The sequence below is a fragment of the Clytia hemisphaerica genome, unplaced genomic scaffold (genome assembly GCF_902728285.1).
Source record: "Clytia hemisphaerica strain Z4C2 unplaced genomic scaffold, Clytia hemisphaerica genome assembly, whole genome shotgun sequence".
NCBI lineage: Eukaryota > Metazoa > Cnidaria > Hydrozoa > Leptothecata > Clytiidae > Clytia > Clytia hemisphaerica.
This window is the reverse complement of record NW_027103962.1, coordinates 1,258,469-1,284,231: the sequence shown is the minus strand read 5'-3', so window position 1 is coordinate 1,284,231 and position 25,763 is coordinate 1,258,469. Positions and strand designations below refer to the sequence as shown.

Genomic DNA, 25,763 nt, shown 5'->3' with positions numbered 1-25,763 from the left:
ATTAGTCGACCTAACGTTTTTTTCAAAACTTTTGGTACTAAGTCGACCCAAAACTTTTGTCGACTTTCATCACAATTTTTCAACACGACAATAGCACTTATAAATTGTTTTTCTATCTAAATGAAACAGAAATCCTAGATCAAAATTTATTTTCTAAAGACAAAAGATAACATTATTTTACTTGGTAATCACCTTTAGAATGTCGACTTTAATTTTCAAAATGTTGAATGTTGGACGTTAGACCAGAAAGTCTAAAGTCATTATCGACTCTCAAGATGCAGATGAGCAAAATTGTACATGCCGTATATAGAGAATAATGCGTGTATGGCTTGTATCGGTTACTAGGGATGTTCTGTCGTGCCTCTTCGCAGTTGTTCACTCTAATTTTGAGCACTGGTATTTTATTTTAGTGACTGTTTGAGAAACAGAATAGGTCCTGGCCAATCAAATGCTGTCAAACATTACAACTCATAGCTGCCATGCCATGGTGACCTTGAAACACACGAATGATATTGGGAGAACGGTGTTCGACAAGAAGTGAAACCGGCAGTAGAATAGAGTCTACTTTTGGCTAAACTTTACTTTTTGATGATTTAGGCTAGGAGCAGTTGGGATAGGGATTTACTTTGAATAACTGAGAGATAAAATAACTCCAAATCTTTTTTTTCCATACCGAACCTTCAACTAAACCTTTTTGAGGATTGACTTCACAAATAAATTGATATATTGTGGTTCAGGTCAGTGTAATAAAACAAAAATTTCACTGGGCGAAATAAGAGATTTCCAAACCTGGAAATATCTTGAAAATATGATAAATTTCCATATACATTTGTAAATATGGAAATATGACTTTTCTATATTTCCAAAGTTGTGGAAATATCATATTTCATGGTATTTCCATTTCTGAAATTCATTGAAACATCATATTTTCAAGATATTTTCAATTTTGGAGATATCATATTTCCAATAGTTAGAAATATTTTGAAAATATGATGTTTCAGATTTGGAAATATCATGAAATATGGTATTTCCGCAACTTTGAAAATATAGAAAAGTCATATTTCCATATTTACAAAAGTATATGGAAATATCATACTTTCAAGATATTTCCAGGATTGAAAATCTCCTATTTCGCCCAATGTTTGGCAAAAACTGCTTAAAGGATGTAAAAAGGCCGGAATCTTCCGGAGAAATATAATTACCATTGAAATGTTTTGTTTTATGTCGATGATCTGCGGATAAGACGACTTCGAATAACAGAGGATAATTTGGCTCTAATTTTACACCACGGGACTAAAAACCACTTCGAATAACTGAAATTTCAAATAAATGAAGTTCGAATCATTGAGGGAGTTTTTGCCTTAGTTGATTAAGTAAATCCAGGTGGAAAGCCACTTAACTTCAAATAGCCAAAATTGAGAGTTCGAATAACCGGCAATATACTGTAATTTGACTCATCGATTAGATCATGATTAGACTTTGTTGCCGCTTTTAGTGGTTTATTTCGAACTTTGAAGGTACGACAAAAAAAGGAAAAAAAAACATTATTTCAAAATATTATTTTCCTAAGGGAGTTGTTTATTGCAATAGTAAATTGTCTAAAACTTTTTTTATGGACACATGCAATGGAATTAATTTGTCCCTTGCTAATTGTTTCAAACTAAAATTCCTGAAATTAAGAAAAAATCAAAGAAAAATTGCATATATCCATAGAAGCACTCAACGCCAAAATTCCTGATTTTTTCAATCCTGACAAGAAAATCGACTCGACGTTCAAGACACGGAAAGATTTTTATGAAAAATTGCGCTGCTGTACGGGTTTGATACAGGCTAACCGATATCTAACCATATTCATCAGTGCTTGTAGAGCTAGACCTGAGATTATCTGATATTCCGATGGCGGATTGGCGGCCGCCCACGCTAAAGCTCTAAAGGGAGCGGCCCAATTTCCCATAGGAGAGGAATGGTAGTCGGCCTTTGATGTGCCGCAACCCAGTCGGGTTCAACAGCCCTTGCGCGTAAACCTATAAATATTTCAGTTGGACCCGCCAATCCCCGAAAACGAGGGCTGGGTTACCAGACCTCCCGCTGCAAAATTCTTGACGCGGTCTCGCAAAATTCCGTAATGTAAACCTTCCAGATGTTGAAAATTTTCCCGACCTTCAGAGCTTTAGCGTGTCGGAAAAGAATTTCACCATCTGGGTGCCAGATAAGACCTGAGACACTTGAATGGAAAATATACCTATCTCAAAACGCGCCAACCGGGTGGTTTTTACATAAACGCCGGATTGAAAGTAAAATCTACCGCTATAAATTAAAAAAACGTACCTCCAGAAAACAAAGAAACTACTGGATCTAATCCGCCTTCAAAATTGTGACGCACATCTACTGAAGGTTTCATTTTTTACTGGAAAAAATATTAAGAATCGTTTAATAAATTTGCTGTATCGAGCAATGTGAGAGCAGAAACGGAATATTGTCAAATTTCTTCGACAAGGAAAAATCTACAACTAAGTAAATAGTTACCCAGAACAATAAGGAAATCTTTCAAAAAATGAAGAAAATGATAAAGGAAACATTCACACATTCAAGCAGACACCTTTGAAATTGAAATGACAAAATTAATTCTGGTCACTTTGCAAGCCGATTTGGGAGGTAGAAGTGTGCCAAGTTTGCCAAATTTCAAGTGTGCCAAATTTCAAGTGTGCCAAATTTCAGCCGAATCCGACAATTTTTGAAGTGAAAACAATCGATGACGAAGATCAAAATGTACTCATATGCCGTAGTTGTCAACGTATGGTACATTACGAGTGCACACAATTTACGCTTTATCAACTGCAAATCTTCGCTAACACCTATAATATTCAATATGTATGTCACAATTGAGTGCGAATAACGAGATCCTTAAAAAATAAAATCTGAGAAAACACGTACTTTAACCGGATTAAATTTCGCGAGATTAAATTTCGCGAGCTGAAAAAAACTTTTCTGGATTTAATACACTCTTCTCGAGATGCATAAATTTATTGTTGTCCTCGTTTTCAAACAGATTTCATTGCTATGAAATTATACTTAAACCAATTTAAATTCCCAAAAGGCAAACATTAACTCTAAAACGAAAGTACTTGAAATTCAAAATGTCTCATGAGGTGTAAACAACACAATTATCATTGTGAATATGTAATTTTATAGCAATGAAATCTGTTTGAAAACGAGGACAACAATAAATTTATGCATCTCGAGAAGAGTGTATTTCGCGAGTCAGAGTTTTGAAATATTTCGCGTGGATTTAATTTCGCGAATAAGCCAGTAAACAGCTGAAAATAGCCATTTTTTGCCATAAATGGAGACTTGGAACTAGTTTCTCCGCCAAAAATACAATTTTAAAAGTTTTGTGGTGGATTTAATTTCGCGAATCAGGAATCTCACGCGTGTTCGCGAGTTTTAATTTCGTGAAAATGGCAAAAATCCGCGAAATTTAATCTCGCGAAAATTAATCCGATTAAAGTACCATATGATGCAAATGATGCAAAAGGAGATTGCTAAGAAAGACGACGAAATCAAAAAACTCAATCAACAACTCAAAAACCGCGAAATCATCAACAACGACATCGACAAAATCTTAGCAGAAAAGATGAACGACCGAAAAGATGAACGACTTAGAAGCCAAAACAAGGAAAATGATAAAAGAAGAGATACAACAGACAAAAGATTTTATTAAAGAGTCATCACGTAAAATCTACGCTGATATAACAAAAGCACACGAGGAAAATTTTAAGTCTGTTGTTGCGGAACAAAAAGAAGAGGAAAGGAGAGAAAAACAAGATATCGAATCAAGGAAAAAAATCATTATAATTCATGGACTCCCTGAAAAAATTGAAGAAACGAAATAAGAAGATCAAGAAGAGGACAGAAAGGAAATTGAGGATCTGCTCAAAGATATCGGCATCCGCGACATCAAACCAACGCATCAACATCGTATTGGGTTCGAACATGAAAATGGGCCGAGGAAAATGCGTCCGATAAAGGTGACTTTATAAAGTGAAGAAGAAAAAGAAAGAATCGTAAGCAACCTAAAAAAGTTGAAGGGGCTTGGATATCATCTAAGCATCACCGGTGATTTCACCATCAATAAAAGAAGAAAAATCAGAAGAGATGTGCGAAAAAGCTAAGAAATTGAACTCCGAATGTGATGGTGATTTCATTTGGCGTGTGAGAGGAAGTCCCAGAACAAATAACCTTCGCTTGAAAAAAAACAAACAAAAACTTTGCCAACCAAAAGTTGTCAATATCTAGCCTCAGTAGCAGCGGCAATGAGCTGCCAACAAAACTAGCTTTAGCTTTTTTAAATTGTAAAATAGCGCTGATTTTTATTAGCCTTTGTTGCTACCTTTTCGTCAACATGAAATAAACTATTACATACATACATTTGAATTGCTATTGAATTCGGCGATAATAATGCGATTGGAGATTTTTTGTAAGAGAAAGTAGATTATCTATGGTATGGGCTTGTTACAACCGAGGTGTGTTGAAATTCAGTATCAGGGTGAAAAGATCTGTATTCTTGAAGACTGAGTACATCAACTTTGTATTTTGAAAAACAGGAGAGAAGTTTCTCCTGTTTGCAGCTAGTTAAAGAAAGAGAGCGCACAAAGGGTGCTGAACATAGAAGGGTGTTTGCACACAAGAAATTTAGGATTTACATTTTTAGTTTTGGTTCCAAACTCTATCCTATCACCACTTTCTCGCTCAGGTGAGCTTGGAGAGGTAGATTCACCAGTCTCTAGAGAAACAAGGTTAGGTTGTAGAACAGGAAAAGCAGGGGCTTATGAACCCTGGTGCTGCTAAGAGAAGTCATGATTTCTAAAATCTTTTAAAATCTCCTAACAAGGCAGCAAAAACTAATAGATCTTCGAAAAAGTCGAATTCATGGGTAAAATGAAAAATTGAACATAAAATTCTCAAAAACTTGGAAAATCCGAAAAACTAAACCAAATTTTTGAATTTTATTTTTATTTCGATTTTTGGAATTTAAGGATCGGTCGGGCCCGTAAACTAAAACAACTAATAGAATTGGTCTCGCCTAATGCAAAAAAAATAAAATTGCTAAAAATAGGATAGAGCAAATAAAATTCATTCAAAATTACCGAAACGCCGAAACAGAGAAAATCTGTAGTTAGTGCTATGTACAGTTCGACCGAAAATTGAAATTCATAGCAAAATAAATTTCAAAAAAGGTCGTTCTAACTCAAGATAAAAATATTCTAAATAATTTAGAGGTTAATTCATTGTTTGTTCAATTTTTCAATCACTTCTTATGAGTTTTATATACGGAGAAATGGAGAGATTCTAAACAGAAAGAACTTATCCAGAATGATGAGAAAAGTTAGGTGGCTGATCTGAACCATTATAACTAAATTTTAACTAAAATTTTATTTTTACCGACGCGTTGTTTTATATAATATACTGTAACAACCAAAAGAGACTATTTACAGAAAAGATAAGCTACAAAAAGTGAAAAAAAACCCTGAAAAATATAATAAATAACTTCGATCCCAGAAAGGTAAATGGTAAATGCTCATACAAATCCCAAACGGTAATAAACTTTAGGTTAAAAACCATAGATTTATAATACCGAAGGGCTAGATGTCGTGCTTTAAGCCATCACAGGCGAAAAAAAGTGAATGACAGCAACGCTTCTGATTGGTCAAACACAGAAATTCTATTGTGATATCAAGTGACCTAGGTAGGATTTCCTACCTAACCGGCACACTTTCCAGCAAAAGCACGACATCTAGCCTATAAATCTATGGATATTCAAGTCTAAATGATTATGAAACACCTATAAAATAAATGTCTTTCCACGATGAGAAGGTGAAAAATACCTGACTGGGACAGCATAAGATCTCTAAAATGTTTTGTCAGCCATCAATGTGGATGTGGACTAGAAAAAGAAATAGAAAAAGTAAATACAAATAGACATTATTAACGAGCGGCAGCCATATCATGCGTGTAATACAATAATACGGGTGTTATGTATATCATAATATGATACTATCAGTTTCCTAATAACCGGGGCGTTAATTAATTTTTTGAAAATTTTCCATCCAGGACGTTCTTATTCCAATCCACCTCCCCCCCCCGCTAATTGATTTTTGGGAAATTTCTTTTGAAAGTTCCCTCTTTTGCCCTAATTCTGCTGTATTGGCTTTCTTTTTGAAAATTTTCCACCATTTTATTCCAACCCCCCCCCACTTATTAAGTTTTGAGATTTTTTCCAAACCCCCCGGCTGTTAGGTACCTGAGAGTAGGTCCTCTTTAGCAGTTGAAAGAAGCCACAATTAAAGGCATGAATTTTGTTATGTAAACGACGAGTTCACTAACTTCGCCCAGCTATATCAGCTTGATATCTAGACGGTTACTTTAAATTTCTTGGTTACTGGTTAATTTTCCATTGGTTCAACCATTGAGTTATAGGAGCCGATGGTCAGTGGCGAATCCTTATGTAGGATTTAAAGCCACTTTTTTTGCAACATACGTTGTGCGAACGGCGTGATTTCCATAAAAACAGTGAATTGGAGGCTACTAATTGCAAGCTACTGACAGAATTCCAAAAATTGTGAAACCACAAAAACAAAGACAGTATTAGATTCAATCACCATCTGAAATGCGGCGCAAATCTTAAGATTTCTCTTCTTCTTGCTTTGAAAAGGTTGAAAATTCCTCTCTAGCCTTTGGCTGTGTCTCAATGGTTTCAGAATTGTCAACTTTTTGAAACGACTATTAAGGGAGAAAACACCATATGTAGTTCAGAATTGGGCTTTTCCAGAAAAAAATTGAATATGGGGGTGGAGGATATAACATTTTTTAGAAATTAACCCCGGGACATTTATGAATTTTGACCCCTCCCCCCCGGACAAGCATCAGTTGATCCCCTAAACATTCAAATTAACCCTAAAACCGAGCAAAAGTACCCCCAAACAGAGCAAGTTTACTCCCGGATAGGGCATTTTTCACTATCCCCGGACACCATATCCTCCAACCCCATGTACGCACATTTTCTGGAAGAGCCCATTAGGGGGCCAATACAATACATCAAAGTGAGCAATAGAAAACTTACTAAGACGTTGAAATCAGGTATTCTTCATGGCGGGTATGTGATTTCATATTTTGATTTTCATTGGGTGCATTGTCTTTCTTACAAACGTAAGGTAATAGAAAACCTCTAGCCGCTACGACAGCATTTGCCATCACAAAACTGAGGAGAGTTCCAGCGGCTAGTGTGAATGATGCTACAACCATCACCAGTTGTTCGTCTTCAAATTATTGATTGGTTTTCAGCAGTTATGTTGAGTATAAATATTACAAAAATTACGGCAGTAGATTCTATCCAATAGTAACAAAGGCTAGACGTGCTGCAAAATGCTGGTTAAAATAAAAATATTGGTGCAATTGAAAACGATATTCTATCAGCAACAATGAGGATTTGATGGGCTGCAAAATATGGTAAGATTATTCACTCGTTGATTTGAAAATGTCACAATAGCAATCAATCAAATGTAATCACAATCGATATTATAAAGGTTCAGTTTCAGTAATGGCTACCATTCAAAATTACTTAAATATCACTATTTCAGGTGAAATATATGTTCCTTTCCTTGTTGTTTATGATCAAGCAGAACAACGCTGGATGAAGGCGTACTACAAAACTAAAGTAAGAATTTATCAAATGATATGAATGGGGTAGGGAAAATATCCCACATGCGTTTATAGAAAAAGATTCATTCATGAAAGTTTGGCTTCCTGATAAAAAATTCAAATAAAAAAAATCGATGCAATTTTTTTTTAAATATTTAATTTTTCTGTATTTTTTACGCGAAAATTCTCTATGAGTTTTATGATTTATTCATTTTTTTTATTATAAACAAGTAATACATCTAATAGAAGAATAAAAATTTAAATTTTGATCATGTGACAGTGTTAGAAAAAAATTGTTAATGTTTTTGTGTGAATTCTACTGTTCGTATTATGTCATTCTATCTATGTCTAGCCGACAAGCATCATCTCACAGTTTGAACGGGTCAAATCAGTCATCAAAATCCATAAATTCTTGAATTTGAACAACTGATTAAAATCACGTCTATCACTATACCATGATACCAGCAATGGTGTGTCTCATGCTGTCACAAATATTCTTCTTGTAGAAGTCACATACCCCTTAGCTCTTTTATTTACTCTCGGGTAGCTATTAGCCGGGGGGTTTGGAAAAAACCTCAAAACTTAATAAGCGGGTGGGGTTGGAATAAAATGGTGTAAAATTTTCGAAAAGGAGGCCAATACAGCAAAATTAGGGCAAAAGAGGGAACTTTGAAAAGAAATTTTCCAAAAATAAATAAGCACCCCCCCCCGGCTATTAGGTACCCGAGAGTAAGGCTCTCATGGATTATTTTCCAGGCTGCCGTTAAATCCATCTCCCTTTGATATAAGAATGCTAATCGTGTATAAAATTCCCGTCCGAGAGTTACCCCGAACTTGGAGTAACCTCTGTTTCAATTTAATTAAAAAGATTTTAAATCCAATGGCTGTATTTAAAACCTCTAGCCATTCACATTTTTAATTCGAATTCAACGAAATTTGAAAATCTCTCATATTAAACATACTGATCAAGCTAATCTACTTTCTAAACTAAAAAAAAAAAACACAAAGATGGGGGTAACTCTCGGACGGGAATTTTATACACGATGCTCATCCCCTCTATCAAAACATATCAGAGTGTAGCCTAGGATTATCCCGAGTATTTCTAAGAAGGGTACACCTTACATCTGTTTACTTTCCAACTTAATTTTCAAAGGTGCCGTAAGTTGGTTTAATGTCGACATCCCTCTTCTAATTCCGACACCCTTCTTTGGGATAGGAATAGTAGGAAGGCCAGAATCACTGATAGACAAAAGACCTTTTCCTCTCTGAAAGCTAAGCAAAGAAATAGTTTCCATCAGCGATTCCGACCGTCCTAATAATTATTCCCAAGTCTAAAGACGAATGTCGAACTTAGATGAGGGATGTCGACATTAGGCTTAAGGAACAATAGAGCAGCAAGAGGTAGTGACCTTAAGAAATAATGCGTTGTTTGATTAATTGGTAAACCAATAAAAAGGTTGTTATCACTTAATGCTGATTACCAGAAGACATCCTCTAAAGAAAAGTATCCACCAACGTCATCCAACTGTATCACAGAGTCGAACAAACAATCAAGCTCTAACATTAAAAGCCATCTTTACATTATCTAATTGAAGATTGAGGCAGCCCATGAACCGCGAGTCCTTTTATGTAAGCGATCTTGAACATAAGTTAAATCCGGTAAATTAGTACAGTTCCCTATAGCAGCCATTGATGGTTTTGTGGCCAACATTTCTTCTGAGATGCGACGTAAATCCTCGCTAGTCACAGCATCTGAAATTTCAAAAAATTATAATATCTAAAACTAGTATTTTTTTTATATTTATTATCCTTTTGTTTAAACATATTTTAATTGATTGATTATCCCTTCTTACTTTTTAACTTTTGAACGCACAATTGTTCAAACACAGATCACTTCTTCGTGTACATTTGAATATAAGTACAGAACCACGAAACTTAAAGTTACGTACAATTATTATAGAGAATCAATCTAAAATCCTAATTTCTAAAACCATACTGAGATTGGTGACATAACTATAGAAGTTGTAATAATTACAGATTAGTACAGTTAACGGTGAACTTTAAAATCAAACAAGTAGTCTCTGGATGGGAAAGAAGAGGTTGTATACCTAAGGATTCATAAAGTTCTTGTGGTTGAATGCGTTTGCCTAGTCCAAGCACTTGTCTAAAAAAAAAGATAAATTTTGTAAAAGGTTAGATCGTCCTCAGCCCGTCTAGATTCACCACACCTTTTCATTGACATTTCCCGATTCTTTACAAGAAGAAATCCTAATTTGACCAGTAGCGTGGCGTGGTTTTTAAAAGTAAATATCTTTGTATAAATTATTGTAGCGAAAAGAGTACAAAAACTTCTGAGTTTTGGGTATTTGCTCTCTTTTCGGCCGAAAACTGCTGTTCCTAAATGTAAAAAAGCAAAGGGGCGCCGAAATTAGTAATCAGAGGCGTCTTTTTTTGCGCCCTTTGTATTTTGGCGCCCCTAAAAAATAAGCCGCTGGGATGGGAAAGCCCTCCTGTCACCACGCCACTGAATTTTACACTTTAAGTACCACAAAATTAAATAAATTTATAAACCTTCATTATTTATCATAAATAATTATGTTACCGTCCGATATCTTCGAAGCGTACAATTCGTGATTCAAGATTCATCATTAACATTGATTGTGCTTGTTTCTTCGCTCGTGCTACTTCAACCTAGACGCAGAATTTCATTCAATAGATTTTATTGTGTTGAAGATAGTTGCCAGTAGTAAGAATTTATTTATATAAAAGCCTTTTCATATTCAATGGACATTGGGACATATATAGAATATAAAATACTGGATAAGATTTAAAGCCAATATTTTGTTTTAAAAAGTAGTTCCAACAAAACTATCAACAATCTTCAACAAACCATCTCTAATTCAATAGAAGGAGAAAGAAAGATTCGAATCATAGAAGTTCGAATTGACTTTAAATCAACTTGCTTGATTGAAGGGTTCGGTTACCAGTTTCGCATATTCTTCTGTGATAACTCGAACCATTTTTCGTGCCTGGAAGAAGAATTACAGCGATGCAATCAGTTACATTGAAACAGCAACAGGCTGTCCTAAAGCGTTTGTGACACACAGACAGACAAGCACACATTGTCAGATTCTAGCTCAACTGTTCGCACTAGCACCAAGATAAATATAATACCTCCGACGGATGAGCACTTGAATGTATACAAAACAAGCCACTGTCGGCGTACGAGTGATTGAAAGCGGTTGAGGCGAACATCCAATGGTTTCTGTTCAACACATTCGTGTATAAGCGAGAGTACATTCCTTTTCCTAAGATTTTAAGCGAGAATGTATGAATTTCATTAAAGGTGATCTTGGTGTTAATTCATTTGAAAATAAACTGTTCATATTAAAGGCCCGGCGGAACAACCATAAAAGTGGAGAGGCTAAAGGATCTAAATGAGATGGAATTCGCCATGAATTGGAGAAAAAAGTCTATTTTGCTCAAAAGAGTCTCCCCAGTCTCCACGCTTCCGCCGGGCCTGTATTAGGGTCCAAATATTGGCATATTAAACAAGGTAGCATCAGTTTAAGACATTATATGGATAATATTGAAAGTTCAGGATTGACCATTGCTATTGACTTATTGACCATTATTAACAAAATAGTTAGTTCAAATAATTCTTTACAGCTTGATATAATAGAAGAACAGATTAGAAACTATTAACTTAAATATACAGTTCTAAAACCAGAAACGGCGAGTCTTGACTATTTAAAACTATTCTTAAAATTTCCGAGATTCCGGTAACCATGGCTTCTTATATTAGTAAGGAATTATCATTGTTAGAAATTTCAACACTGTAGACGCTAAAAACTAAAGCGAAAGCATAAAGTGGTTGATGCCATTATGATAATAGATAACATATACTTACCAGGTCCTCCAGCACTGAAAGATCCACCACCACCAAGTAACATGTTGAGAACTGCAAATGCAAACATATCTTGTTCGGTGTATTTTGCACTTTCGAAACCAATGGCCACGTGCAGGAGTTCAGGGAGTTGTGTGATACCAGGCTGTAAACGAGGTGCTTCCCGGTGATCCTAGAACGAACAAGTAATACTTTAATGGACCTACCTATTTATAAAACGAATAATTAGAATTTAATGGAAGTAATGTATAATTTTAAATTTCGATTTATATATCTATTGGAACGGAGAAAGCAATTAAGAAACGCATCGATGTTTAACGGTGAAAGAAAAATAATATCGACACTTTAATCAATCATTCAGAGAAAATTAAAACTGAGAAAATCTCAAAAAACCGCTTTTTTCGGGACATTTCCGGTTCTAGCGGCCGGAAAAATTTCTTTTTCGAAAATTGGGCTCTGTCACATTTTGGGCATTGCCATTTTACATCATTGTGCAAAAAATCATGAAAATCTGTCGAGTATAAGTTGAAAAAATGAAGGAAAACCGTTTTACGCCGGTTTTCGCCTGTTCCGGCGATTTTTAAGGAGTTCCGGATTCAAAGGATGATTTTTTTGGAAATCAAACAATGCTAAGTTTTGGGCATCGTCATAAGGAACATTTTTCTGTAAAGAAACAATTAAATAAGTTGAAAAAATGTGACGGAAATGTGAAAAAAACGACGATTTCCGGCACATTTCCGGTTCTACAGACCGGAAAAAATTTTTTTTCGGCAAACGGTTTTCGACACCTTTTCGGCAGTACTAATGTGCATCTATGTGCAAAAAATCGCAAAAAACTAATGATAAAATCTCGAGAAAATCTCAAAAAACCGCTTTTTTCGGGACATTTCCGGTTCTACCGGCCGGAAAAAATTTTTTTTCGAAAATCGGGCTCCGTCACATTCGAGGGTTTATAGTAATGCACCTTTGTGCAAAAAATCAGAAAAATTGAATGAGCCAATCTCGAGAAAAGTTGGTAACTAACTAACTAACTAACTAACTAACGAACACGGGTTAATTTATAGGACCTCCACCCCACCGGGGTAGGTCAAAAAAAACGCACATTTTCTACTTGGTGCAAAATAATAGTAAGACATTCATAAGGCTTAGTAACGTGCAAACTTGTACCAACATCATCTAACGAATGCTTCAAGCCCACACTGGTTTCTTTGAAAATAAATTGAACCTTGATAGACAGGTTCCGATGCTAAACAATAAATTTAAAAAAAGCATAATTTCTTTCTTTACAACGCTAGGTTTCAGAAAAGCAACAAGCAAACTTGTGAAATTCAACAATGAAGGAGCCTATAGCTTATGCTTAGCACTTTCGTTGCTTTATCTTCTTTTTTTTAGCATTAAAATTCTGTAATCTTCAGTAAGCTGAATACAGAAACTAAGTTGTTAATAACAATAATCCACAATGGGAAAAGGTAGTCTAAAAGATTACAACGCCCCTCCAACAACAAGCCTATAGCTTATATATAAATATATATAAGACAATATATAAGACACCGCTTTTCCTAAAAAGTTGAATAAATCTCAAATAAGTTGATGATTGGTGAATACGAACTGAAACCCTACTCTTAGGTTCCAAATAAACGCCTCCCCCCGCTTGTTAATTTTCGAAAATTTTCCAACCACCCTTGACCTTATTAGGACCACACCCACCCCCCCCCCCCCCCCGTTTATTAATTTTTAAGAATATTTTCAGATTTCAGATTTTCGGCAATTAGGTCCCCCCGTTTATTTAAATCTCGAAAACTTTCCAACCGCCTTCCCCCGTTTATTTGGAACCTAAGATTACCTTCAATAGGCCACCAACATATTGGGCAATCGAGGCGTCTGGATCCACTATGTTCTCTCCAAGCCATCCTGGTTGGTGGTCCACAAAATATTTCTCACATTGTTTGACCAATTCATCATGCTCCACGTTAACGCCAGCTATGGTGATTCGTTCAGGACGATAGTATCGTTGAATGAAATGTTTCAAGACTTTTTGACTCATCATATCAATGTTTTCTGCTGGACAAAGCTTTGGTAAACCAAGAGTGTTAGCATTGAATGCTGCCTAAATGAGAACAAAGCGAATTTGATACATAGGCAGAAAGCTAGAATGACTGGACCATTGAGCTTAGAACGCCGAAGAGGCTATAGAGGAATCTCTTGGATAGGAAATGAAGCCACTTATATTTGCTATCCAAAAACCGTGACCCGGGTGACCCGTGATTTTCATACAAACGCCGGATTGAAAATAAAATCCATCGCCGGTTTTCAGAAAAAGTACGCGTGAAAACAAAGAAAGCGCCATATTTAATTCGACGTTTTGAAATTAAAACTTTTTCAAAGTAAGAAAAAATAAAGATATGTAAGAAAAAAATTCAAAAAAATTCGCGAAAAAATGGCGATTTCCGGCATATTAAGCTGGAAAGAAATTCTTAAAAAATTGGGCTGTTTCACATTTCAGGCCTTGCTAATATGCATCTTTTAGCGAAAAAAAAAGAAAAGCTAATGAGCCAATCCCGAGGAAATCTTGTAGCAGACGGACGGACGAATGAACGGAAAAAGGTTAGTTTATAGGACCTCCAACCAGGTTCAAAAAACCGACATAAACAAAAGGGAAACGAACGTCTAATCTTATTAATCTAGTAAAAATAATCTCATTTGATCAATATTTCAACCATCTTTTTGCGACCACTTTACAACCACCTGCAGCAAGCCACGAAATAGTGAAAAAATAGAATAATAATAGATAATGATTGAAAGTTTGACAATAAAAAGGTGAATTATACTTAAACGAGGTCAATTTTCGTTAACAAAAGAAAAACAGAGAAATCGAAAAAGACCACAGGGAACATACGTTAAAAGATCTCCCAAGAAATTTTACCAAGGAGGCAAAAGCTACTATAAGTCTACACCTTTTCTGGTGAGACGATGAATAATTGGGAGCTTTCGATATAAAAAATGCTCTTGGATTCTAGTGATCGATCACGCACTTTAGTAGGATTATCATGTCGTCATTTTTACTGGTTAAATAGAAGCTTTGGTATTGAATTTCCTGGATATCGACGACGATGACAATGGATCAAGCCACGTCGAATGACGTGGTTATCATTCCAGTTACGATTTATTTACTTATAATCGTTCTGGTTTGAGTTGTCGGTAATTTACTGGACATTCTTATCTACCACAACAACAAAGTGATCAGTGACCAAGATTTCAATCGCTGGGTCAATAAAATCGGTAATTTTCAAAAGTCAGTATTTTTCCCTGGGTATGTGCTATTTCAAAATCGGGGCTTTTGATAAAGTTCTCGTTTTTTGCCAGGGTTGAGATTTCCATTGTTCTTCACTCGATTTTTATACCGGGTTATCGACCGGGGCGAATCTGACTGGGCCTCTGATACAGGAGTGTTCTTTACATTTAATATGGCTATATTAGACATTTTAACATCATTGAACTTAATTTTTGTGATTTATGCTCTAGCCAAAGGAAAACGGCAATGGACTCTTGGTTTCGAAGTATGTCAAATCCAAGGCTTGGTTGGTAACCATGGCTGTATTTACATCATCATTGTTCAACATTCTGGCTATCAGTGTCAATCGTTACATTAAAATATGTTGAATTAGCAGACTCGATTGGATAAACAGTCAACCAAGAATCAAGATTATTGTGAGTTTGGTCTGGGTTTTACCCATCCCCTTCTGCATCGTTATTATGGTGTTTAGAGGCTGGTACGTATTTGATCCAACGATATACATTTGTTCAGTACCAAGAGAAAAAGGCCCCAAATTTATGTCGATTATATTTATGATTATTTATCTATGCGTCATGAGCGGATTAGGCTTCAGCTATTATAAAAGCTTTAAGAAGCTATGGGAATCTTCGGCGCAATCGAAATTCAAAGTCAACATTCGTTCTTCAACGACTGTACCGCGTGCCAAACAGAATTGGAAATATTCTAGAGCGTTTAAAACGCTGACTATAATAGTGGTATCATTTTTCATGTTTTCAACACCTTTAATTACGAGTTTTGTAATCCAGCGATACATTCAGATTCCCTCCTTCGTATTTCTAGCCTTCATAATGTTAGCAACATTGAGTCACGTGTGTAACCCGTTTATTTATGGTTTTGCAAATCGAAGTTTTCGGGAGACACTGACCCACTGGATGAAAATTTACGATCAGCGACCGCAAAGAAAAGTCGGTAATTTGGGAGACACTAATAACCTTGAAATGTAGGAGCCGAGGAATCGTAAGCGAAATCAGTCAACGAAAAAAAAAAGTCAAATCAACAAGGCTCTTCAAAAATCGAAATTCACGTCGTGTATACAGTGCGAAAATCTAGAAAGTCTCTTCATTCACCAGAAGGTCAAAACAAACGCTTGAGATGTTCATAACGAAAGCCTTTATCAAAACCACAAACTAGTTATTATTTGACGCTCATTGCCAAGCTACGTGTATTACTTTTAGAAATTTTTTTAATTTTTTTGTTTTTACGCCACGGCAGTCAACGGCCAGTATAACTTTGAGTTAAATGGGCATGGACAACAAAAGAAACGCGTGGTGAATCGAAATCGGGACTGTCCTTTTGTCCAATGTTGACGTCTTAAAAAATTGTTTCCCCTGCATAGCATCTTTCTGTATCCAGTTTGAGTCGATAACAACGTTTTTAAACAGAAGAAACACAATTGTGAGATCGGTTGAAAAGCAGGTGTCTAATAACTATGACAGTTGTCAGCTGAAAAGATTCTTAACTTATCTTCTTAACTTATATTAATAATACGTATATGAGCGATACAATAAACTGTATCAAGTAAAGACGAAATATATTCATCATATTGAGGAATATAGATACAAGCGAAAGCACCATCATTATACATAAAAACATCAGTGAAACCTTTAGGTGTTTAATAGCAAATTGTTATATGTAAAGCGAAATATCCGGGGGGTTTACTTTGGCTAAAAGGGGTACGGAGATGTATCGCTGGTCAGGGTACCTTTTTCACATACATGAGTCCCAGGTAAGGTCGCAGAAACACCAAAACAGAAAAATCAATTCCTCGTAGGGTACCTTTTTGGGAGAATTTGGGAAAAAAGTTTGGGAAAAATTTTGTACTTTGTAATTTCAGTCCCATTCAGGGTCACTTTTTTCGAGTCCCGAGTAGGGTGTAATTTTCTAACCTTAGCGGCACACCTCCGTCGGTCGACAAGGATAGTACCCTTAAAAGTAGCCTCAAATCGCTTAATAAGTCTTTATATGGCTTTAAAATTGTCTTTGCATGTAGAAATGCTTAGAAAGACACAGATGATTTAATTTGATGTGAAAGATGTAAAATATAGATGTAAAAAAGCATTGTCCATAAAAATATCATTTTAAAACCTTAGGTGGAGTCTCCTTAACTCGAACAACTTTTATGATCCTTCAGTTAACAGTGCCTTATAAACCTTACTCCAAAACTAGACATTTCCTAACTCGAACAAATTTGTGTTTACCGTGTGTGTTTAAGGTACGGAGACTCCACTGTAAAAATTGCAAAGAATTTATCTTACGGCATGAATGAGATCTGTCAACTCAGGTTCAACGTCAGGTCGAAAATCCAATCCCTCAAGCTCGAAACGAATGGTCTCTCTCTGCTCCTCAATCTATGTAAAAATAATTGGCAGGTTTGAGAGATGATTAAGGTTAAGAGTGTTTCTGGGTAGAAAACGATATCATTGTATGTTGTAGCTATAATATTGGGAAAGTAAGAGACTAAATTTATGAATGACTGACAACTACCAACAAAAATATACCACCTGAATTCTGAATACAACAATAGAAATAAGTTTTATTTCAAAAGTTCTCGTATATTCCAAGCTTTAATAGGGAAAATAATCAGAATAAATAAGCAATAAAGCCAAATGGTCCACAGCTATAGTAGATATGTGTAAACTGCATTGATTGACACAGTTCATTTTTTGTCTGTTCTTCGTTTTTTTTAGGTGGACAGTCTTGTCGAAGTGATTTGTTTTTATTAACAAATTTTATAAATACAATTAACTTCTTGTTGAGTTGAACTCTCATTCATCAGATAAGTGCTTCTTGACCAATCATAATCAAAAGCAATATATACTATTGTCAAATGAAGTAAATGTGCTTTATTTCAAGTGAATTACTTTATTATTTTCATGTAGTTGCAATAGGTACAATTATACCAAGCAACATACAAAATCGAGTTACCTCCAGATCTTTCAAGTTAGATCTCCAAATTGCATCACTGAGAACTTCAATGACACCTCCAACATTATGTTTCAAAGCTGAAGCTGCATATACTACACAATCCCTGAAAAAAGTTGAAGATGGTATGTAAGTACTTATTCATGTAGTTGCTGTCGGGAGGACTGGGGCGAGGGAGTCATATTCAATCCTTATATGCCCTAGACCTGGGAGATCGGATGCTGAGATGGATCACCTCACCTACATTCAGCTCCCGGTTAGTTACCACATAAATTAGAATAACCTGATCTTTGCTTCTAATTTGCTGATGAGATGGTGGTGACTGGGGATCAAACCCATAACCAGTTGGCCTGATTACAGGGCCAACGCTCTAACGATTGTGCTACCTGGCCGTTTTTGATTAAGTGCCAGAATCCTAAGCAAGTAAGAAGTTACAACCTTACAATGATGTATTCTTAAACACAAAAAGCCTATTATACGGCATTTCTATCTTAAAAGTAATTTAGAATTCATTATTACAAGATATTGGCATTTTTAGAATTTTAGTAACGATGTATCCATGAAGTCCCATGAAATAAAATATCTTCTTACCTGAATGCCTGGCAATCTACATGTCCTCCCAAAGCTTCCATCTTTTGTACAATTTCATCATTGTCCTTGAAGTTTTCTGTGCTCTAAAACAAAGACTCAGTATTATGAAATTTTAATGACCCAATCATCATATGAAGACAAAATGTACCAGAGATGCGATCTTCTCAATTGCAGCAATCGGAAAACACTTTTTCTCCTAATGGATGTAATCATTGTAAAACGCAACTGCATGTGACATTTTTAGCGAGTGGGTCCCTGAATTAGGCCTGGAAAAAGTATCAATCTTCAATTTTTTTCTATCTATTGGGTTAGGAGTTTTGCCTGTCAGTTTTTTTGGCCATAAAAACTTTAGCAAGGCCTAATTTACAGGCCCCTAACATTTATAAAAAAATAGTAGTTACCTGAAAAGCAAGTTTTTCAAGCATATGAGTTGTTCCACTTGGGTAATCGATTTCATATCGTGAGCCAGAGTCAATTAAAGCTGAAAATTATAAAAAAAACTATAAATAGTTGTCAAGATAATTTTTTATTACTTAGATTTCCAGTTTCAAACCTCATTTTTAGAGATCTAATTTGCCTATAAAAGAGGTTGTGCTGTGAAAGTTAATCTGTCATAATCTCTATCGACTCTGTCAGTGTAGCTCTAAGTAAAACTCTAGAATAGCAACTAGTGACATGACAAGAAAACTTCCAGGTATATACCTGGCTTTTTTAACACTTTTTCTAGGTACCCCCAAATTTCTGGGAGGGTGTAGCCTATGATTATCCCTCCATTTTCATTTCTGGAACATTGGCAAGAAAATGCGAAAAAAGAAAAGTTATATTTTTTACTGCTCTACAGACATACTGAATTTGAAAGATATTCTATGTGTTTTTTTGTTGTTGAAAACTTCAAAAACTTATTTTTGTCCTGCTTATCTGTCCTGAATTAACAAACTGTATTTTTGGATTTGTTAGAAGACAAATTTTATTGTAAAAATAATTGATTTAGTAGTGTAATAACTGTGTTGTGATCATTTCCAGGAAACTGGACCCACATTTTTCAAGTCAAAATTCATTGCCAGTAATGCAGCAGCGTTGTTTGAAACTTTGCTGAAAGGGCTTGTAGGTGGGAAATGGATTGATTTCTAAATGTAAATATTACAGTGAGATCGGGTAACTTGCATCAGTGGAGGCTAACATGCATAGCCCTTAAATCAATGACCTGGCTGGTCATTAAAATACAAAGTTAAATCAAAACAAAAATGGTAGAGCGGAGATGTGTGGTTCAATTGTTTTGAAATTTTGCTGCTTTGATTGGTCAGTCATTTGATGGCAAGTTTCCCTCCACTGATGCAAGTTACCTGACTTCACAAGGTACTACAGCTAAGCAAATATTTTCTTTGTTATGTTTGGACAGACAGTTAGTCATAATAATAAATAATAATATAGTTTTAAAAATTTGCAGGCCACCATGCGGACACATGGGCCTCAATGAATCGCTCATACATTTTGGGTTAATTATTTACATTGTTATAATATAGACAGGTATGCAACAATAGTGACACTTTCAATCATATTCAAACTTTTTAGCTTTCCAGGCCACACTAAGGGTCTCTTTAAATTCTTCAACTGAGGATGAGTTGACTATATAACATACTAGCGTCCCGTCGAAATGTGCATCAAAGATTAATGCTGCAAAAGCGCTATATCCACGTGCGTTTGCGTAGGGTAAAATGGCGAAATGCGAAAATCGATTTTGGCAAAATTTTTTTGAAAAATGACCCTACAAGATTTGAATATATCTTTTTATTCCATGAAGAGATTACTTTCAAATAAAAAATATATTGACAATGAGTAAGCTTTCTAGAAATCCAAACATAAATTGCATAGCTTTTACCAAAAAATAGCACTTTAGGATCAGAAACAGTCAAAAAACCAGCTTTTTCCAATTTTAATCGAGTTGTAGGAATTAATTCCTTGTTTGTTTTGATCTGAAATTTTCAGAAGGGGTGGCCAACATGGTTCCCCTGCTCATATCAGGGGGGCCCGGGACGGGGGTAAGAGAATTAAAGTTTCTAAGTAAAAAAAGTGCCTTTTTTCGTCCATATCTTTTAAATAGATTGTCCCAGCCCTATCCCTGCTTCAGTAAAGCTTCCTATACCTTTTGTCCTTCAGAAAAACCAAAAATATTGGCCTTTAATTGTCAAATTGTCAAATTTAATCAATGTTTGGGGAAGGTAAGTCTATAAAGGTTATTTGTTTTCCGATGGAAAAAAGTGTTTAAAAAAGCATTTTTTGTGCTCAAGGTTTATTTTTCTTCGCAAATTTTTGTTCTCAATTTTAAATAGACAGTTCCATCAATATGCCAAAAACATTTTGTTCAACCACCTTCACTTCAAGATAGGCCACCATAGAATAAACTTCCCTTTATAGGATGAACCATATAGACCTTTTTTTAAAGAGGCAGCCATGTTGAATAATTATGTACTCCAGCATAAAAACAATGATACAGCCATGCATAATTACTGTATCATGCATAATTACTGTATCATGCATATTTTAAAAATTATGCATGGCTGTATCGTTGTTTTTATGCTGGAGTACATAATTATTCAACATGGCTGCCTCTTTAAAAAAAGGTCTTTTCATGTGGCTTTCAGCCTTGCACTCCATCGCAGAGGCTAATCAATTTTAATGACTTTTTTGACTAATGACCAAGTTAAAAATGTTTAATTTTTTTATATTTGAGTATTAAAAGGCATGCATTCAAATAATAAAGGTTTAAAATTTTTCTCTGGGCTAGTTAGTAAAATATCTCAAATAGGCTCTGTGATTGATGGAGTGTACACATGAATATGGTTCATCCTATATAAGGAAGTTCATTCTGTGATGGCCTCTCTTAAGGTCGTAGTCCACTTAGCTTTTTTTGGTCGCCGCACAATGCGCACGGCTCGATTTTTGCATAAATTAAATAAATTAAGCCTTCAAGGCTTGTCGCAATGAACGGCGTGAGCTTTTTTGAAAGTTGAAAAAATCCAACTTTGTGCGCAAAGCTGTACAGCTCTTCTATTGTTTTTTCAGAAGTAGCCAATCAGCGAGAAGGTAAACATACTGATTGTGTGTTTATTTTTATCATTTTAAATTTTTTTCGAAAAAAATAAAAGTAACTTCTACTAGAAAAAAGAAATAGTGTGTATATGTGTGTTGTGTATCGGGTCAGTGAAAATGGATAATAATCTTTACGAAGAGGATATTGATTTTGAAGAAAGGAATGAGGAAGATTTAACAAATGAAATTAACCAGGATGAGGAGGAAGAATTCAGAAGGATGCAAGAATTTAGAAGGAGCCAATTTCAATTTGCAATGAGCCAGCAAGCAATGAATTCAATGTCAACAGTCCACCAACAAAACCAAACTTTTCCAACAGCAGCAAGAGCTGAAATTGCAGCCCTTCAAGGCCTCCAAGCGTTGCAAAACTTAAGCCAGCCAGAACCGCCACTTTCTCCAGGTGTCACTGTAGAAGCTTCACAATACGCTCAAATCACTCATCCTGCAAACGCCTCGAAAGAAATTTCAGATGAACTTTTAATCGACATGGTCAAATCGAACCCGATCATATGGAGTGCTTCAGGCAAAAAATACAAAGACACCGAGAGGAAAAATCGAGCCTGGATAGAGATTGGAAAAAATTTGCATGCAGAACGTAAGTGATGACTTTATACTATCCAAAATAATCTATAAGAAACAATTTCCTTGGCAAAACTAACTATTTCTGTAGAAAGCAATTTGTTTTTAAAAAGTCAGTATTTATGAGTGAAGACTTTTTGAGTATAGTATTTCTAAATCAATTTTTTTTTCTTTTTTAAGCTGACACGTTAAAATCAAGATGGAGAAACCTGAAAGATGCCTTCACTAGAGCCTGTAGAAAGCGGACGGAATACTTTAAATCAGGAAGACCGAGTGGCAAAATACCCTCCTGTCAACACTTTGACCTTCTCCTTTTTATGAAAGATAGTGTATCGAACAAGTCAAACAAAGGATCTAACTACATCTCTCAAGAACCAGATTTTTCTCAATCACAGATGAATTCATCATCTACGCTTAACCTGCCAAGTCCGATATTCGAGTATAATCACACATCTACAACTCAAAGTTCCCCGTTTGGACTCACTCCACCAGCTGGCCTTCAAAGCCCCACCGGAATCGTTCAGAGTTCGACTTCAGGTCTGCCAAACCCCTCGACTGCTTTACAATACACACCAACCGACACAACTGAACCTCAAAACACTTCGTCTATACATTCAAAATCGGTTAGTAATAACTTTTCGAAGTCTGGGCCTAAGGGACGTGCACGGGAGAAACGCAGAATTGAAGATCGTCGGGATAGCATAGACACTTTGCTGGTCAAAACCCTGGCTTCGACTTGTGATGGTAACACTAAAGAAAACGTTTCCCCTCGAAAAGAAGATTCCGGCAATATGCTATTTTGTAAGAGTTTAGCACCAATCTTAGAAAAATTGCCAAAGAAAAAAAATCGGAAAGCTAGAATAAAAATACAAGAAGTGCTCTATGAACTTGAAAGTGACTCCGAGTGAACTTGGAAGTATGAAATGATTTTAAAAACTAGTTTTTTATTTAGAGAATCTTTAAGTGAAACATACATTGCACCGTTTTGAAATAAAAGCTAAAAAATATTACAACTGTTACATCTACTCATTGTCTTCGGCTCCTGTACTTCTGACTCTCCTTAATTGCCATGAAACAGATCCTGAGGGGCTATTGAAATAAGTACAAAAGTCATCTCTGACCTCTTTAGCACTTTTCTTATAGTTATTTGAACACCCCATATTTACAATGTTATCTAGACCTTCGTTAGCTTGCTCAGCTCGCCAATCTCCTGGAATGATACTTCCGTTATGCTCACGATCAACATAGTTAGGAGGGCAATAGTTATTACAACTCTCGTTAGAAGTGTGAATCAGAAAATTGTGCAAAGCCACTATAGCCTTTGTAGCTTCCTCTGCAATTTCAACAGATGCAGCTATTGGTCTGCTAAATAATCTGAAACGAGATGTAGCTATCCCAAATGCATTTTCGACGACCCGTCTTGCTCGAGATATGCGATAATTTGCAACAACCTTCTTTTCTTGTGGATCACTTCGAGGATAAGGTTTTATCAAATTTGAACGCAAGGGAAAAGCCTCGTCTCCTAAGAATACATAAGGAAAGTACTTATTTGAGCCGTTTAACTTTCTTGGATTTGGCAAGTCAAAAGCATCATTTGTAATTGCACATCCAAATTCTGAGTTTGCAAATATTCCTCCGTCGCTTATCCTTCCATAGTCACCAACATCAACGAGAATGAATTGGTATCTGGCATTAGCAACGGCCATTAAAACAATACTAAAATACTTTTTGTAATTGAAATAAAGGGAACCAGTCCCCTTAGGGCATTGAATGCGAACATATTTACCGTCAATTGCTCCAATACAATTTGGGAAATTCCATAAAGCTTCGAAATCGTTGGCTATTTTTCTCCAATCTTTCTTGGACTTTGGTGATTCGATAAAACCCTTTGATAGTAACACTTCCCAAATAACTCTGCAGGTCTCTTTCACTATTCGAGAAACGGATGTTTCACTCACTCTGTAACTGGCTGCGATAGTGCAAAAGGCGTCACCTGAGATAAGATATCGTAACGTTACGGAGAGACGTTCAGCAGGATCGATAGGCTCGCGACGGATACTGCACTTTTTTATCAGAGGACCAACCCAGCTCAGCAGTAATTCATATCTTTTTGGGGTCATTCTGAACATCTTAAAAAAGTATTCCTGGTCAAAAAGCGAACCTTCTTTGACCAGGCAATGAAACTCTCCTCTGGCTTTTCTCATTTTGTATATGTCTCTTATCCAAAATCGAGATGTTCTTTTATTCGTTCTTTCTTGCAACCTTCTTCTTAAAATCAGTAGAAGCAAAACTCTCTTGTTGATAGCCGCCATCTTTCTTGCTTATGTTTTTTTTTTTTTTACGCGCCACTTTTTTATAATTTTCAGTGGAAGGATAAAAGCGCTCTGCGCACAATGCGCTCGAGCCGTGCGCATTGAACGGCGACCAAAAAAGGCTAAGTGGACTACGACCTTTAGAGTGAGGATGGCTGAACAAAATGTGCCGTAGTATAGTGGTAGTCGACCTTGGCTTCTGTGCAGGCGGCCAGGGCTCGATTCCCACTCACGGCAGTTCACTTGGCAAGTGAACGTTCCTTCGCCCGGGTCAACCCATGCCATGTGAGGGGAATTGGGAAATCAGTTAAAGGTGCTGACGGGATGCTCATTGGTAAGCGTCTATAGTTGCCAGAATAGGCCTCTAAAGCCTCCTGCAACTCAACCAAATAGAAATAGAAATAGAAATAGAAATGTTTTGGTCATATTGATGGAACTGATAGATGAACCAATATTTAACTGATGGTTATGGTTAGGGGTATATGCATGTTAGCCTCCACTGATGCAAGTTACCCTTTTTCACGGTAGTAAAACTATTCAGGAACTTGGACCTTTTTACAGAATTTCAAAAAATCTGTTAGTTCTGGAGATATATATATTGAAAAGTTTAGACATGGGTAGTTCGCGTTCGTGTTCCACCTTCCCAAACCAAGCGCACCTGTATCGTTTACTTGACTCGCAGGCAAAAAAATGTGCCGCAAAACTTCTGAAAGGATTCATTCATGAAAAAATAACCCGGCTTATTTTAAGTTTTCAAGTTTTAATTAATTGTCTTGGGAACTTGAACTTGATTCAGGTAACTCTCATCCTTGTTGATGCAAATACATATAATGTTTTTTCTGAAAGCTTGATTTCCTACTAGCTAGTGTGACTAACTAACAAAAAAAAAAGTTTCAATTTATATAAGAGAGCCATCCAAACTCAGACTTGCCACAAAAAAACGTCAACTGGACGCCTACTGCCTTCACATTAATATCACTGTAGCAATAAAACTCCAAGCTCCTGCTGTGATAGGAAATTACATACCTCCAATGGTAGAAAACTGTCCAAAAGAATTTTCTGATGCAACCTTTAAGCCATTTGATAAGGTTGTTATCCTTACAGCATCACTACCAGCTGTTGTGTTGGAAGTGGAGGAATGAATGTTTTCTATGTCAAGCGGTTCATTTAAAGGAGGAAGAGAGCATAAAGCTCGTTTAGACCAAATAAATTGTGAAAAAAAGCTTCTAAATTTCACCATGTGAGCACTCGATCGCAGCCGGACCGCCATTTTGAATTCAAGAATGTTTATGTTTCCTTGGTTCTACTTACTAGAAATAATTGCAAATCA

General features: G+C 35.9%; 1 protein-coding gene and 1 long non-coding RNA gene across 2 annotated transcripts; both read right to left on the bottom strand.

Annotated features, from left to right (window-relative positions):
* Positions 1 to 5,414: 5,414 nt before the first annotated feature.
* On the bottom strand, positions 5,415 to 7,711 carry LOC136810242 (uncharacterized). The gene is made up of 2 exons (XR_010847077.1): positions 7,121 to 7,711; positions 5,415 to 5,944 (listed from the first exon to the last, which is right to left on the bottom strand). It is a non-coding gene; the product is annotated as an uncharacterized lncRNA (long non-coding RNA).
* Positions 7,712 to 8,764: 1,053 nt separating this feature from the next.
* LOC136810240 (mitochondrial-processing peptidase subunit alpha-like) lies at positions 8,765 to 25,734 on the bottom strand. Its single transcript, XM_067066818.1, has 12 exons — positions 25,460 to 25,734; positions 18,854 to 18,933; positions 18,453 to 18,535; positions 17,865 to 17,967; positions 17,195 to 17,287; positions 13,449 to 13,712; positions 11,609 to 11,777; positions 10,873 to 11,006; positions 10,662 to 10,727; positions 10,301 to 10,389; positions 9,807 to 9,862; positions 8,765 to 9,450 (listed from the first exon to the last, which is right to left on the bottom strand). The coding sequence occupies exons 1-12, from the start codon at positions 25,701 to 25,703 to the stop codon at positions 9,284 to 9,286; spliced, it is 1,548 nt and encodes a 515-aa protein (XP_066922919.1). The 5' UTR covers positions 25,704 to 25,734; the 3' UTR covers positions 8,765 to 9,283.
* Between the last annotated feature and the right edge of the window lie 29 nt (positions 25,735 to 25,763).